Genomic DNA, 15,726 nt, shown 5'->3' on the forward strand with positions numbered 1-15,726 from the left:
GCTCCTTTAAGTTACTTTATTCAGTGGCATTGTCAGGTGCCCCCTGGGCATGGAGGCAACAGGCTCTACCCTCCATCAGCAAGGCAGCAGGGGTGGGGGGGCAGAGAGACCACCCTGGCCTCCTCTGGCACCCCAAGTGGGCAGTGGGAGTCCTGCTCCCTGTGGAAGCTGCCAGGGCTTATAACCCAGCTGCCTCAGTCCCCCAGAGGCCAGCTCCCTTCCCACCCCACCCCACCCCCAGGGCCCGACCTGAGCCCAGCACCCCTGCTGCTGGGGCAGGAGTCTGACAATTCAACTGTGGCAGAAGCTCAGAAGATACAAAAGAGACAAGACATGGAGAGACAGACACCCTGACGGACAGACAGCCCCCCACCAACCCCCACTTGTTTATCAAATGCAATTCACTTTATATACAAATCATTGCAAAATCATTTAAATAGCTCAATCTCTGTATAGTTATGTATAATATACACGGCCAGGGGGCCAGGCCCCTGGCCGAGACCCACCCTGGGGGCAGGGTCTGACATTCAGATGGTTGGGGGCCAGGGTAGCCAGCCCCTCCCCTCAGAGGGTGGGGGCAGGGCCTCTGTGCCCTTTGACCCCATAGCTGCTTAAAGGATTGGGCAGTTCAGGCTCAGCCCCTCGGGCACAGAACATCCTGCTACGTAGAAGCTCAGAGGTTTGGGCTCCCTGCCCCGAGGGGTTACTTAGGGGTGCCTGGCTTCTTAGGGGTGCCCGGCTTCTTGGTCTGCCAGAAGTGGCCCTGGATAGTGATGGCGTCCACGCTCATGGACATGGTCTTGGTGGGGATCTGGGTGAAGCGCTTGCGGTCTGAGTTGTACTTGTAGATGCCCTCGATCATGGCCCAGCTGATGGTGCGGGGGCCGTAGCCTGTGAGACGCGTCAGCTCCTCTGTCTCCTCTGCTGGCGTGTACAGCGCCCGGAACTGGCAGCTGGAGTCTCGGAACAGGATCAAGAAGTGATGGGCCTTGCTCTTCTCCATCTCCTGGGGGAAGGGGAGGAGGGGAAGGGGTTAGACTCAGCCCCATTTGGTGCCCACAGTGCTAGTGCTAGGGCCTCTGGCCCATCCCAGGCAGCTTCCCCCCCCCCCCCCACTCACCTCCAGGATCTTGTTCTTATGGGGCTCATTGACCCGGCCAGCCAGGCAGCAGTGGGACAGCGCGTTGTGGATGATGTGCTTGTTGGACTTGGCACTCGGCTCTTTGTACAACTTGGGCCCTGCCAGAGGAGTGGGGGTTAGAGCTGGATCCAGGGACAGGGCCCTTACTGGGGCCCCGCTGGACAAGGGATCAGCCCTGGCAGCACATGGTATCCTCAGCGGGGCCCAGGGCTGGGGCAGGGTGTTACACTGTACCTCGGTTTCCCTGTATTCTGCAGCAGGTGAGGACTAGGGCAGGCTAGACAGTGGTGAATAGCACAGAGCCAAGTGGGCCACTGAAAAGGGCTCAATTTCAGCTGGTCCTTGGAAGATGTGACATGACAGCATGGGACACGCGTGCCAGGAATCCCCTGACCTTTCTGCTGAGGTGCAAGTGCAGAGCCCAGGGGGGGGAACAGGCAAGAGGGGGGCTAGGAGCAGGGCTGAACCGGGGGGCTTGGCCGGGCTCAGCTTCACCAGTCCTTGCTGTGGGCTGGCCTGGGGAATTCCCCCGGCTGGGGCCAGGTGACTAAGGCCTGCTTGACAATGCTTGGTCCCCCCCTCAGCCAGGTTACAGGGGTCAGGTCTCTACCAGAGCCTGTCTTGGCTGGGCAGGATCATAGGGTGAAGCACAGCCAAGGGTTTCTTCTCCCACTGCAGGCCTGGTTCTCTGGCAGGGAGGCAGGGCCGGGGTCTCGCCCCTTTACTTGGGGATGAAGGCTGGTGGGGAAGAGCAGGGCAGGGGTCCTGCCTGTGTACTCTGGGCTGGAGGAGTGACAGTGGAGGGATCTCACCCATGTACTCTGGGCCGGGGGGGGGGGGGGATCTCACCCGTGTACTCTGGGCCGGGGGGGGGGGGATCTCACCCATGTACTCTGGGCCGGGGGGGGGGGGGGGAAATCTCACCCGTGTACTCAGGCACAGAGGCAGGCGACGAGGCAGTTGATGCGTTCTCCCAGTCCCGCTCCCGGCTCTGGCTGCCCAGTAGGCGGCTGGGGGACATCAGGCCGGAGGGGGAGGCAGCTCTGTGGGGCAGGGAGGCAGTCAGAGCCAGGCAGGAGTTTGAGTGCAAGTCAGACCCCACCCTCCTCAGCACCATGGGAGTTACCCCCAAAACCTTCCCTCGCTGCCCCTCAGGAGACTTTACCCCAACAGGGAGGATGGGTCCCAGCCCATCTGGGGCTCCCATGGGGACCATGTCGCCTTCCCCCAGCCCTGCCCTCTGCAGTGCCAGCATCCAAAGGGGGAGAAGCGGGGGTTACTGCCCAGCCCCCCTTACCTGGAGGGTCTCTTGATGGTCAGCGAGTTCCCAGGGTCATTGGCCACGGTGGAGAGGGACAGAGTGGACTGGGAGTAGACCTTGCTGAGCCTGGAGCCTGGGGGAGAGAGCTCAGTCAGACGGCGCCCACGACATCCCCAGGGCCAGCCAGACCCCGTTCCTGGGTGCTCCGCTGCACGGGCCTCAACTGGACAAGGGGTGGCTGCATGGGCCTCTGCCCCCCGCCCTCTGCCCCACCGTACCAAGGAGCCCCTTGACCGGGCTGCGGGCCAGGGCTGAGTCGTCGCAGAACACGGTCTTGGGCCGCCCCTTCTTGAGGGCCCGCACTGTGGTCGGCTTCTGCCGCAGCACCTTGTCCAGGTCCTCCATGAGCTTCAGCTGATGGCGCCGCATGTACTCCTGGCGCGTGAAGTCCCCGCGCCGCGGGCTCGCCTCCTCCTCCGCCCGCGGGCGCTCCTCTGCCAGCAGCCTGGCACAGGGAGGGTGGCCGTGAGGGGCTGGGCTCTGCCCCAGCACCGCCCTGCTGGGGGGCTCTCCCCCCCCCCACTCCCTGGGGTGCCTGCAGACCTGAGCCCATCCCACCCTGCTGAGGGCTCTCCCCCCCCCCCCTGCCCCCCCCCCACTCCCTGGGGTGCCTGCAGACCCGAGCCCATCCTTCTGTGGCCAGGCACCACCCTGATGCAGCCCAGTCATGTCCTCCCCCAGGCACCTGCCTCTGCCCACCGAGGTACCACCCAACATGGGCTCCTTCCCCACACCGCCCCCCCAATCCCCACCTGGCTGCCTCCTCCTTCTGCTCCTTCTCAGCCTCTAGCCACTGCTTCCGCTGTCGCGCCTCCTCAATGCGCCGCTGCTGGCGCTCCAGCAGAGTGGCCCGCTTCTGGGCCATCTCGTCCTCCGGCTTCTCATCCCCCTGGCAAGACCAGAGCCGGTAAACGGGCCAGGGCAAAGGGCGGGATGCACGGCTCCAGCACGCAGAACCCCCAGGGGCCCCCAAAAGCTCATGACCAAGCTGCTGCTTCCGAGGGAGGGAGAAAGCCTGCGCAGGGCAAGCACCAGCCAGCCGGGCTCCTGTAACAGCGGTGGTGCCACCCAGACCAGTATCGGAGCCTGCTAAGCTCCTCCTGAGGCACGAGAGGAGTCCTAGGCAGCCCTGCAGCGCCCCACAGCCCCAGCACGACACTATCCAACTGCCCAGAACCCTGCCCCAGCCTCAACTGAGCTGACCACCCCTAGCGCTGCTCCCATGGCTCCTTGGGACCCAGGCGGCCCAGCCTCAGCGAAGGCCACGCAGCAGGCCTCAGGCTCTGGAGGAGGAGCTCCCGGGGGTGCTGAGCCCACGGTGATGGAGGGTGCACCAGGGGAGGCAGCCCCAGGATTTCCCTACATGAAGGAGCTGGGGGGCGGGGAGAACCAGAACCAGCTGTTCCCATAGCTGCAGGGACAGCCCCCATGTGCCATTCCCAGCCCCCAACTCTAGAGCCAGGGGCTCTGGGACTGGACAGGTTGTGGCCGAGACCGGCTCTGCCCTGGCAGGCAGCTCCCATGGGGGGGAGGGGCCTGCCCAGCGCTCACCTTGAAGAAGAAGCCAAGGCCAGACTGCCCCTCGATGTCCAGTGATTCCTCAAGCGAGTCGTCCCCGTCGCCCTCCTCCGCCTGCAGGCTGGACAGCGGGATCTCGATGAGGCTGCTGCGCCGCTCGCCTGGCGAGGACACGTCGCTGGTGCCATCGCCGGACACCCGGGCGCTGCCTGCCCCGCCCTGAGGCGCCGCGGGCCGCAGGTTGCCCTGGCTCTCCAGCTCCGGGGACTCGGGCGGCTGCTCCGCCCCAGGGGACTCCTCAGAGAAGTGGATGGAGGAGCGGGTCTGCATGGGCACCTGGCTGGGGGAGAACTTGCGCCGGTGGGGCAGGGTGTCCACGTTGTGGGGAGGAGTCAGCACCCGCGTCAGGGGCGGCAGCTTCAGCTCCACGGGCCGGGCGTGCTTGGGACTCTTGGGGGGGGCGGGGGCAGCCTTCTTGGGGGTCGGCTGGGGTGAGCGGGGCGCCGCCGGGACGGGGGGCTTGCGGGAGGGCGAGGGGGAGGGGGAGGACGACGAGAGCTCCACGGAGCGGGGCGGCACAAACTCCCGGCTGGCCCGCGGGCCGGGGCCCTTGGGGGCCGGGATGACCCAGGCCTGGCTGGGTTTCTTCTCCTGGATCAGCTGCTGCTGCTGCTGGCTCAGGCGCTGCATGTCCAGCTGCAGGGAGCTCAGCGCCGTGTTCAGCTTGGCCACGGCCCGGTTGTAATCGCCCAGGTTCTCGTCCAGGGGGGCCCCCTTGATCTCCGGTGAAAATGTCACCTGCTTCTCCGGGCGGCCCTGGCCCTGCCCATCGTCATCCTCAGCCGGCGCCCGCGGGCTGCCCCCCTCCTCCTCCGCCTCCAGCCGGGCCAGCCGCTCCTCCAGCGACAGCTTGGCCTCCCCCTCCCCATCCCCCTCCTCCTCCTCCTCGCCCTCCCGCCGCTTGAGCTGCAGGAAGGCGCTCTTGCCCAGGCGCTGGCGGTGCTTGGCAAAGATGGCCTCGATGCGCTTCTTCTGAGCCTCGATGGCACGCCGCTTCTCCTCCAGTCGGGCACCCAGCTGGTTCATCTCGGAGCTCAGGGCAGGGCTGCGGCCGGGGCTGTCCTCAGGGGGCGCAGCGCCCCCCTCGGAGCTCTCGCTGGCGCTCCTCTGCGAGGCCTTGCCCTCAGGGGCTGCCAGCTTCTTCTTGCGCTCAGCGAAGCTGGTCATGCGCACGCCAGCCCCCGAGGAGCCGGCACTGTCCGGCTGGGAGCTCAGGGAGCTGAGGCCCGAGGAGGTGTCGTCCTTGGTGCCAGGCGGGCGGGCGGGGTCCTCAGCATCTGAGTCCAGGCTGCCATCCCCGGGGGGAGTGGGGCCCTCGGCACGCCCGTTGGGGGGCCCGCTGTGGAAGCGGTAGACAGCCAGCGGTGGCGTGGGCTCCGCCAGCCGGGGGGGCTTGGGCGGCTCTGGCGAATGCAGGTAGAAGCCGTCGGCCGCCCCCTCAGGGTGCAGGCGCTCGCTGCTGTGGATGATCTGCAGGGCCTCCTCGATGGTGGGCAGGTCGGGGTAGCCGTCCGCCAGCCCGTTCTCCACGGGGGGCCCCTCGTGCGCCGCAATCCCCTTGGCCGACAGCGCCACTTTGTGCGCCGTCCGGTGCGGCGCCACCAGCCCATTGGGGGCCTTGTCCTCGGGGGGCGGGCCGGGGGAGCGAGCCAGGTGGGTGGGCGCCAGGCTGTCTGAGCTGACAGAGCGCAGCATGCCCACTGGGTTCCCCATCACGATGTCCACATCGCTGTCCAGCCCAAAGGGGATGCTGAAGGACACAGCCTGCGACAGCGGGTGGCTGCAGGGAGAGGAGGGGTAAGGGGCTGGGCAGGGACAGAGCCCGCCCCCTACCATGCCCACCCTAGAGGGGAATGGCCCTGCCCCCTGCACAGAGCACAGCAGGGGGCTAGTATCTGGCTATGGAGCAACAAGCCAGCCCCCCCCCACCCCACCCCCCTTCAGCCCGCTATGGCCTCTGTCTAGAGCTGAGGGAAGGCCCCGCCTCCCCCATAGCCCAACCCCCAAATCTCCACACCCAGGGGCACAGATCCCTGGAACCACAGAGCCCCTGCCCCCAGCAGGGACCAGCCCCCACACGTGTGATGCACCCCACCCCCTTCCCAGCCCCACTCAGCCTCACCTCAGCTGTTTCTTGCTCCAGGCTTTGCCAAATCCGCCTTCCACATGGGACATTGAGGTAGAGTGGTGCATGGAGCCTGGGGCACAGAGATCTGGTCACAACCTCCCAGAACCTCCCAGCAGCCCCTGCTCCAACAGCCCGGAGCGCCCCACAGAGACCTCTGAGAATAGCTCAGGTCCACTCCAACATCCAGGCCCCTATCCTGCTAGCCAGCCAAGATGCTCAGATCCACCCACACTAGCCAGCCCAGAACCATCCATCCATCCCCCACAGGAACAGAGCCCCCCGCATGAGTCAGGAGCTGCCCAGCCCCCTCCAGGATGGTTTGGTGCAGGGAGCAGGTCCACAGGAATCTGGGCTGAGGCACTACAATGCCCGTCTACACCCTTAAGTGCACAGGGGCCTGGATGCCACCCTGAAGGGTTCAGGACCAGACCAAGCTGGGGGACCCCCGGTTTTCCTATGGTTGTTTGTGCACCTAGCCGGGGACCCCCACAGACAGCAGGCATCAGTCAGGGGCCCAAGCCCCCAGCTCAGGTCAGACCAGGACTGAACCCCACCACCCCACCAGTAGCAGGGCACGTCCCCTAGCGAACCTCTGAGCGGGGACTGCGGCTGCCCGCCTGGCAGGAGGAAGCTGAACACGGGGGAACCGCTGCAAGAGAGACAGACAGAGACAGACAGGTGAGGCTGGAGCACATGAGAACATGCTTCTTCCCCCGCCCCCCAGCTGCCAGCTCAGCACCACCTGGGCCCAGAGGAGATGGCTCCACCAGGTACAGGACGCAGGGAGGCCTGCCCACTGCTCTGAGGAGGTCACCCTCAGGCGTCCACCAGGGGGAGCTCTACCTGGGTCCCCGCCTGGCAGGGGTAGTGGGTCGGGGCACAAGCCAGCCAGACTCAGGCTGGATTTTACAAATTCATTTCATTCAAGCTCTGCCTTGGCAGGAAGCTCACGGAAGGAGGCTCTGCTCAGCATGGCAGGGAGAAGCACAGTTCATGAGCCAGGACTCCTGGGTCCTATCCCCAGGGCCTGGAATGGAGTGGGGACTAGTGGTTAGAGCAACAATGCTCACTCCTGGGTCCTATCCCCAAGGCCTGGAATGGAGTGGGGACTAGTGGTTAGAGCAACAATGCTCACTCCTGGGTCCTATCCCCAAGGCCTGGAATGGAGTGGGGACTAGTGGTTAGAGCAACAATGCTCACTCCTGGGTCCTATCCCCAGGGCCTGGAATGGAGTGGGGACTAGTGGTTAGAGCAACAATGCTGACTCCTGGGTCCTATCCCCAGGGCCTGGAATGGAGTGGGGACTAGTGGTTAGAGCAACAATGCTGACTCCTGGGTCCTATCCCCAAGGCCTGGAATGGAGTGGGGACTAGTGGTTAGAGCAACAATGCTGACTCCTGGGTCCTATCCCCAGGGCCTGGAATGGAGTGGGGACTAGTGGTTAGAGCAACAATGCTGACTCCTGGGTCCTATCCCCAGCTCTGGGAGGCTCTGCCAGGGACTCCACCAGCTGTTTTTGGCCAAAATCCTGTTCTGCAGAGACCCAGGCTGAAGGGGAAAAAACCCCAAACCCTTAATTCTTTAAAAATCCAATTGCTGGGCAGGGATGGGCCGTTTGGGGGGGGGGGGGGGGGAGCCACATCTCACACTCCTGCTGAATGTTTCTCTTCCCAGGCGGAGGAGGATGTGATCCCTCTATCGATACAGTGGCTGCAGGGGCCTGCTAGTGGCTCAGAGCTGCTCTGCCCAGGCGCTGTAAGCTGGCAGGTGAGCCATGGCGACTGCATTATCCCCACCAGGGCTTGGAAGCAATATCCCAGCTGCAGACTCCAGCCCCCCAGGGGAGAAAGAGGGGTCAGGCTCCCAGATACCTCTTCTCCAGGCCCCAGCTGAGGGCCCCCACCTGCCAGCTTCATGGAAGAGTCGCCAAAGGGAGAGACCTGGCGCTCCCAGTCAGGGGTTACCCGGAGAGAGCGCCTCCTACTGCCTCTCTGGGGCCAGACTGTTGGGAGAGCGCCCAGCACTGAGCAGACCTGATCCGGCACTGGCTGGCTGGCTGCTGCCGTGCCAGGCTGCTGACTCACCTGTTGCTGTTGCCACTGCTGGGTGTCAGGCAGTCGCTCATCACAGGCAGATCTGGAAGGCAGGCAGGGAGCATGAGTCTCTCCCCAGCCACCTCCGGTGGGATGGGCACGGCCAGCGCCCGCCCCGGCCACACTGCCAGCCCCGACCTGAACAGCTGCCAAGGTCCTTCAAAGGGCTTTGCCGACACAGGGGCCTTTGTTCTGGGGCTGGGCTGAGCCAGCTCCCAGAATGCTCCACTCCCACTCCTCCCCCACCCTGGCCTTGGAAGGGGGAGTCCCCCGTGGCTGGCGGTTGCAGTGCCCCCCCCTCCCCAACACACCCCGGCAGCAGCCAGCCAGCATGACAGCCCCATCTGGGGTCCAGCACAGAAGATCTGCCCCTCTCAGGCAGGGCCCCCTGACTCCCCTGCACCGGAGTCCAGTGCCAGCAGGAGAGGTCAGAGGCAGCTTTGCCCCAGGGGTCTGGCTGTAGGAGAAGAACTCCCCCCCTCCCCCCGCATGGGACTGAGGGGCCCCGGTACCTTTGAGTCCCCCCGGCTCCTTGGGGCGCACGAAGCCCGGCTTGAGCACCTCGAAGCACAGGAAGAGCTCAGCCAGGAACACCCCGATGTTGATCTGCAGGGGAGGCAGAACCGCTGCTAACATGCTCCACAGGGGCAATGGGACGCCCCCTCGAGTGCCCCCTAGCCAGAGTAGGGGGGCTCCCCAGCCACCACCCCGCCCCAGGGATCAGCGTTCACCCCTCTCCCCAAGCAAGGCACCGACTCCAGGGCGCCAGGCCCAGGCCCAGCCCAGAGGGGCCCTTCGTGCCAGGCTGCACAGCCCCAATTAGAGCAGCTGGAGGCACCAGCCAAGGCCTCATTAGGGCCAGGCCGGGCTGTTCCCTCAGGCAGGCTAATTCGCACCCTTCTGCGTGAGTGGAGAGCGGGGCACAGGCTGGGGAGCTGCAGTCAGGGCTGGGCAGAGCCTCCCACCCCCAGGACTCCATGGTAACACTGAACCCAGCCCCAAAGCTTGCACTGGGACAGGAAGGGTGTCCTGCCTGGGCGAGCCCGACAGCCACCCCACTCCACATGCCCCAGCACCCCCAGCTCCTCAGGACACGCTCCCTCCAGCGGGGCCTGGCAGCGCCTGTCCCCTCGCAGGAGTCTCCTGTGCACACGGCACTGCCCACGAGCTGGGGGCACCTTGGTCCTGCCCCACTCACCCTCAGCACGGGAGGCACGTAGAGCAGGTCCTCCAGCGCCAGGGGGCAGCAGCCCCCCAGGTACCCTGCGCAGAACTCCTGGATGAGCTGCAGGTTGTAGAGGCTGTCGGCCACCGACATGGTCTCCTTCAGGCACACGTCTGCAGGGAGAGGGTGTCAGTGCCGTCCCGGGGCCCGCCCCCCCCCAGCAGTGTTCCCGGCAAGCTGAGCGATTCCAGCACCGCCGAGCCAGTTAGCCAAGCGCCCACAGCTGGGTTTCTGGTTTCATGCACATAAAAAACCCTTATTCACCCTGCACGTGAATGGAGATTAGAGGGAACATCACCCTGCCCTCCAGCATACAACCCGGCTCCCGCCCCCTGGAGCCCTGGCCCCTAACCCCCAGCTCCCACCCCGCCAGCGCCCGCAATCTCCGACTCCCACCCCACCACCCGGCACCCCTAACCCCCGGCTCCCACCCCGCCAGCGCCCGCAATCCCCGACTCCCACCCCGCCACCCGGCACCCCGGTCCCTAACCCCCGGCTCCCACCCCGCCGGCGCCCCTAACCCCCGGCTCCCACCCCGCCAGCGCCCGCAATCCCCGACTCCCACCCCGCCACCCGGCACCCCGGTCCCTAACCCCCGGCTCCCACCCCGCCGGCGCCCCTAACCCCCGGCTCCCACCCCGCCAGCGCCCGCGCCCCTAACCCCCTGCTCCCACCCCGCCAGCGCCCGCAATCCCCGGCTCCCACCCCGCCACCCGGCACCCCGGTCCCTAACCCCCGGCTCCCACCCCGCCACCCGGCACCCCGGCCCCTAACCCCCGGCTCCCACCCCGCCGGCGCCCGCGCCCCTAACCCCCTGCTCCCACCCTGCCAGCGCCCGCAATCCCTGGCTCCCATCCCGCCACCCGGCACCCCGGTCCCTAACCCCCGGCTCCCACCCCGCCGGCGCCCGCGCCCCTAACCCCCGGCTCCCACCCCGCCACCCGGCACCCCTAACCCCCGGCTCCCACCCCGCCAGCACCCGCGCCCCTAACCCCCAGCTCCCACCCCACCAGCGCCTGGAAGCCCCCCTGTAGTGCAGCGCCACATTTGCACTCACCCTCCAGGCGCACCACATCGGGGCAGTAATAGTGGATGGTGGCAGCGATGGCGCCCCCGTTGGCCAGGTCCTTCATGCCCATGACAGATGGGAAGCAGGGCGTCTGTTTGGACAGCACCTTGTCCTTCCGGTAGCGGATCTGCCCACAGCAGAGACAGGGGAGGGGGTGAACAGCTGGAGGATGGGGGGCCCACCCCACAGCACAGCCAGGGGCACTACAGGCTCTGCTCTGCCAGCCCACCCCTCAGAGGCCAGGGCTCTAACTACCTAGTGACCCCCAGCACCCCACTGAGAAAGGTCTACTCATCCCAATACAGATCCCCAGCCCCCCAAACATGGGGCATCAGGAACAGGTTTCATGCTGGGTGGGATGCGGCTCCCTCAAGGCAGGGGGGCTGTGGCTGGGTCCCGTGGGGCAAAGCGGCCAAGATGAGCTGGGACCTGGGGATGGCCCCCCAGGACACAGCACTTCCTGTCCACTGTGGGGAGGAAGGAGTTTGGGAGCAGCTCAACACAATGGCCCCGCCCCTCAGTCTAGGGCTGCCATATTGCCCCCAGGCCTGGCACAGACGGAGGAAGCAGTAAAGACGAACCGGGCCCCCCTGCTCTGAAAGGCAGCAGCAGGGCAAGCAGGACTCCCCCTCCCGTCTGCCCTGAGGTCACAGCAACACAAGCACGGAGACGAGACAGCCAGAGCCCGACGCAGGCACGGGCGCACGGAGCCGAGCAGGAGCAAGCAGCTACGGGGGGTGCACAGCCAACATACAGCCAGCCTCGGGAGCGTGAGAAAGGGGGCAAAAAACCGCCGTGGGATGCCCTGTTATTCCTCCTGCAAGGAGCCCCTGGCAGGGACTGGAGAGGGATGTGAACAGCTAGCCAGGTTCACCAGTACGACGGACGCCTGCAGCCAGAGGGCTGCTCCAGCCCCACAGCTGCCGCTGCCAGCTCCCCCTCCACCCCCGACCTTGGGGCCGGGAGCAAAAGTCAGCTGCCCCTCCCATCCCCCCAAGCACTGGGGCAGGAGTGGGATCCTGCTTAGTCGGTTAAAACTTAGCTTTAACCAGTGAACTGGTTTTACCTTCCTAGCCCCCCCAAACAACCCTGCATGGCGAACCCCTGCCTCCTCCAACAGGCCAGGTGCCAGACTATGGGCGGGGGCTGCTCCATTACAGCCCCATGGACCTCTGAAGCAGACTCCCCCACTTCTGACCTAGGTTGGGGGGTGCAGTCCATCCTGTGCTGCTCCTTTACAGGGCAGGAACTCCCCGGGGCTCTCAGTCCCCCAGTGGAGGTGGTGATGGACATTTAGTCAAAGGCAAGGCTGCCTGTCCCCAGCTTAGCCAGGGAGAGAAGCAGCCTCGGGAATCAAACCCACGTCCTTCAGAACTAGGAAGGACCCCACTGGGGAGACACGCTTGCTTGGTCACTGGGTGGGCTGCAGCCACTAGGTGGCACCACGACACTAAGCCTGCGCTAAAGGCCCTTCGGCTCCCGGGGCAGCCTTTGGGGCAAGCAGCCTTGGCACAGACTGTTAGATGTGACTGGGACCCTGAGAAGTCGGGGGGGGGCCGGGGAGCGACACGGCACAGACCGGTGAGAAGTCGGGGGGGGGGCCGGGGAGCGACACGGCACAGACCGGTGAGAAGTCGGGGGGGGGGCCGGGGAGCGACACGGCACAGACCGGTGAGAAGTCGGAGGGGAGGGGGGTGCCGGGGAGCGACACGGCACAGACCGGTGAGAAGTTGAGGGGGAAGGGGGGGAGCGACACAGCACAGACCGGTGAGAAGTCGGGGGGGGGCCAGCGGGGGGGGGGGGGGGGGTGCCGGGGAGCGACACGGCACAGACCGGTGAGAAGTCGGGGGGGAGGGGGGTGCCGGGGAGCGACACGGCACAGACCGGTGAGAAGTCGAGGGGGGGGGGGGGCGGGGAGCGACACGGCGCAGACCGGTGAGAAGTCAGGGGTGCAAACCAAGTTGTGGGGGAACTGCCCCCATTGCCCCAGAGCAAGTGATGTCCTGTCCCTCATGCCAAGCCCTCAGGCCCAGAGGCCACTGTCCGGGCCAGAGGGTGGAACGTGGGGGGGGCAGGAGCGTTGCAGGAGGAATAGCAGCCCCACAGGCGGGCTGGCACAGAAGCAGAGCGAGGCCCATGGGGCCGGCCGGCGCGCAGCAGGGGCGCAGGCACTCAGTGATACGTTACCACAGGAGGGTTATTCCCCGACTCCTTCAAACAAAACGCGATGGCATGCTGGGCGCAGCAGCAAAGGAAAGAGAAAGCCTCGTCAATGCAGGGGCCCAGCAGCGGCTGGAGAGAGCCGCAGGGACGGAGCTGCTGTCTGGCCAGCCTGGAGGGGGCCAGCCGCCACTCTACAGCCCTACCCTTTGGGGGGGGGGGGGGGGGGGGACATGCGCTGCCTTTGAGCCTGCCCCAGGCCTGCCCTCTCCTAACATGCAGCCGGGGTCCCTGCACAGACACCTCCTATAGTCCAACCAGATTGGGGGGCACCCCTTGAACCTAGGTCTAACCTGCTCTCCTGCTCACAGCCTGGACCCCAGAGCACTGGGGACCCTCACCCCTGGGGGAAGGGGGGGGAAATGAGAGCAAGCAAAGGGGGGGAATGTCATGTGACCAGCATGCTGCTTTTGATTGGCTGTCTAACTCCCCCACTCCTGGGTCTCTTAGCTCATTACTGAACCCAAACACTCCCAAGTGTGAGCACAGGGTCTGTTTTGGTGTTACAGGCTGGGCAGTCCTATGTACCCTTATCTGCCCCCCACAACCCCCATGGCTCCTGGGCTTGGCAAGAGCCAGGCACATACCCCTTCCTTTCCAGCCACCAGGTGGGGATACACCCCCCCCCCCCACTCCCGCCACCCCCGCTCAGTAGGGCAGATGCCACAGCTCTGTGTGTGTAAGAAGCTAAGAGACGGAAGAAGGGGTGCATGGCAGGTAGGGGGAATTTGTGAGCAAAGGATGCTGGGATGCATTCGCAACAATCTGCTGGCGTTTAGCACCCCCTCCCCCAGCAGAGATCCCCCCACAATGTGGTCTGACGGGGCATCTTCCGCTCTGGGGCAGCTCTAAGCCTGGTTACCCCTTGGACCACAAGAGTCACCACCCCCAGGCCATAAAGACTGAGGGACAGGATGGCATTCAGGGGACCCAGGCCCCACCGCCTCTAAGCCAAGCTCCAGAAATGCCCCCCCCTCCAAGGCAGGCACCCTCCCACAAGGCTCTGGAGCCACACATGCCTACAGTGCCCTGGGGCCACCCCCCCCCCACCCACACACACACACCCCTCCACGGTGCCCCGGGGCCTGCCACCAGTTTCCCCACAAACATAGGGGCCATTTTCTCCACACTGCCCTGGGGCCTGTCACCTGCCCCTCCCCACACACACAGGCCACCCTTCCCACAATGCCCTGGGGCCTGCCATTCCCCTCCCCTCCACACACATACAGAAGCTATCCTTCCCACAAGACACTGCAGCCTTCCCCCCCCCCACACGCAGGGGCCACCCCTCCCACAGTGCCCTGGGCCCCAGCATCCTTTGCTCGGGGGCAGGGGTGTCTCCTGGCATGCAGACCCACAGCCATCTGCCCAGCAGCGCTGGCAGGACACGGCCCCGGCCGTCAGTCGGCTCAGGGGAGGGGAGAGTAAATAAACCACCCACTTACAGGAACCAGTTTCCAGTACCACCTGGTGGGACACTGACGAGGAGGAAGGAGAAAGGCCACAGGAAGGAGGAGAGAGAGACGCAGAAGAGAAGAGTCACACAGCGAACCTCCATGGGCCCGCAGGCAGCCACGCAGGGGTCACACCAGCTGCCCCAGGGCAGAGTGCATGCCCAGCTGGGCGGAGAGGGACTCCTGTCCCGCCTGGCAGACAGGTGCATGGAGAGGCCCCTCCCCTCCCAGGCATGGAGCCAGGGATGGCTGCCCGGAAGGGGGAAGCATGGGGAGGGAGGGAGGCACCTGGGGGCAGCAGGTAGAGCCATTATCCCCAGAAGGCAGAGCCCCCCAACACACACAGCACAGCCACGACAGGGGTATTAGCAGCAGACTGAGGGTGGACGCTCCCCGTGGTGCAGGAGTGCACAGGTCTCCCCGGGGAGAGCTTCGTCCATGGCCTCCGGGGACCAGCCACAGCCCCTCCCTGAGGGAGTTCATGCCACCAAAGCCCAGGAATTCCCACGACTCCACCACACCCCCCACCCGCCACGGTGGCCCTGCCCCACTCACCCTGTTTCAAGTGAAAGGGCCCCATGCACACCTCCCTCGTGCCCCCCCCCCCCGATGACCTCAGCGCAGTGATCAACAGACCCACCTTGGGGCCGCTTCCTGGGGGCTGGGCCTGGCCCCCCATGCCAGGCGCTGGCTGCTGCGAGCCCTCCCGCTCAGTGCTCTCCTGCAGCTTGCGGTTCACCTGTGGGAGGGAGGGAGGTTTAGTCGGTACTCGGGGCAGGGAGAGGCCCCAAGCCTGGAGACAGCCCCTGCCCCAATGCTGATGGAAGAGGGCAGCTCAGCAGGAGTCTGGGGGGCAGAGTCTGAAGTCTCTAGGGCAGCAGGAGCGAGACGAGGACACCCACTGAGACCAGTGCCCTGGTGCCCCCACCATCCATACAGCTAGGGGGCATTAGGGGCCAAGGACCCCCCCCCCCACCACACACACACAGTTCCCCTAACAGCCCCAAGGGCCCCCATCATACCGTGTCCACCCAGAAGAGGAGCTTCTGCTCCCAGGAGCTGTCACCCAGGCTGGTGCCAGGGGGGGCGCTCAGCGTGTGGGTGGCTTCCACAGCAAAGGCCATCATCAGGGAGTCGATCACTGCCAGGTGCGCACCCTGCAGGGAGAAGGGACCAGACGACACTGTACTCACACTCCTGCCCTCCCTGTGCCTTGGCCTGGGGGGGGTCTCTTCTCCCCACTAGGTGCAGCCTAGCGCCTGCCCTTCACGGCCTCACCGCCTAAGCTCCATGGCCTGGCCCAGCCCAGAGACCCCCCCATCCAACTGCCACCCCCCCCCCACTTTACACTCACCAGGGGCATCTATGGGGGGGATCCCCAACCCCACAAGCAGCCCTTGGCCCCAACACCAGCATGTCCCAGGCTCAATGTGGCCAGCGAATCCTGTAGCAGGGTTTGAATGTGTCTGTACCAGGCCTCCACTCTCCACAGCAAGG

General features: G+C 65.7%; 1 protein-coding gene across 2 annotated transcripts in view; it reads right to left on the bottom strand.

Annotated features, from left to right (window-relative positions):
- Nucleotide 1: 1 nt before the first annotated feature.
- The window catches only part of CAMSAP3 (calmodulin regulated spectrin associated protein family member 3), a 35,181-nt gene continuing 19,456 nt past the window's right edge, over nt 2-15,726 (bottom strand). Inside the window, exons 3-18 of one of the 2 annotated variants that reach the window (XM_075902169.2) lie at nt 15,252-15,386; nt 14,870-14,968; nt 12,743-12,790; nt 10,544-10,682; nt 9,460-9,599; nt 8,774-8,867; nt 8,253-8,304; nt 6,759-6,817; nt 6,163-6,238; nt 4,014-5,820; nt 3,215-3,351; nt 2,681-2,907; nt 2,439-2,535; nt 2,066-2,184; nt 1,121-1,239; nt 2-1,006 (exon numbers count right to left, since the gene is read on the bottom strand). In XM_075902169.2, the coding sequence (XP_075758284.2) occupies nt 704-1,006; nt 1,121-1,239; nt 2,066-2,184; nt 2,439-2,535; nt 2,681-2,907; nt 3,215-3,351; nt 4,014-5,820; nt 6,163-6,238; nt 6,759-6,817; nt 8,253-8,304; nt 8,774-8,867; nt 9,460-9,599; nt 10,544-10,682; nt 12,743-12,790; nt 14,870-14,968; nt 15,252-15,386 (3,651 nt within the window). In that variant the 3' untranslated portion in view covers nt 2-703. The remainder of the gene's footprint in view (nt 1,007-1,120; nt 1,240-2,065; nt 2,185-2,438; nt 2,536-2,680; nt 2,908-3,214; nt 3,352-4,013; nt 5,821-6,162; nt 6,239-6,758; nt 6,818-8,252; nt 8,305-8,773; nt 8,868-9,459; nt 9,600-10,543; nt 10,683-12,742; nt 12,791-14,869; nt 14,969-15,251; nt 15,387-15,726) is intronic. The other variant, XM_075902171.2, reaches the window with a different exon arrangement.

Source organism: Pelodiscus sinensis, chromosome 31 (genome assembly GCF_052426305.1).
Source record: "Pelodiscus sinensis isolate ZL-2025 chromosome 31, ASM5242630v1, whole genome shotgun sequence".
NCBI lineage: Eukaryota > Metazoa > Chordata > Testudines > Trionychidae > Pelodiscus > Pelodiscus sinensis.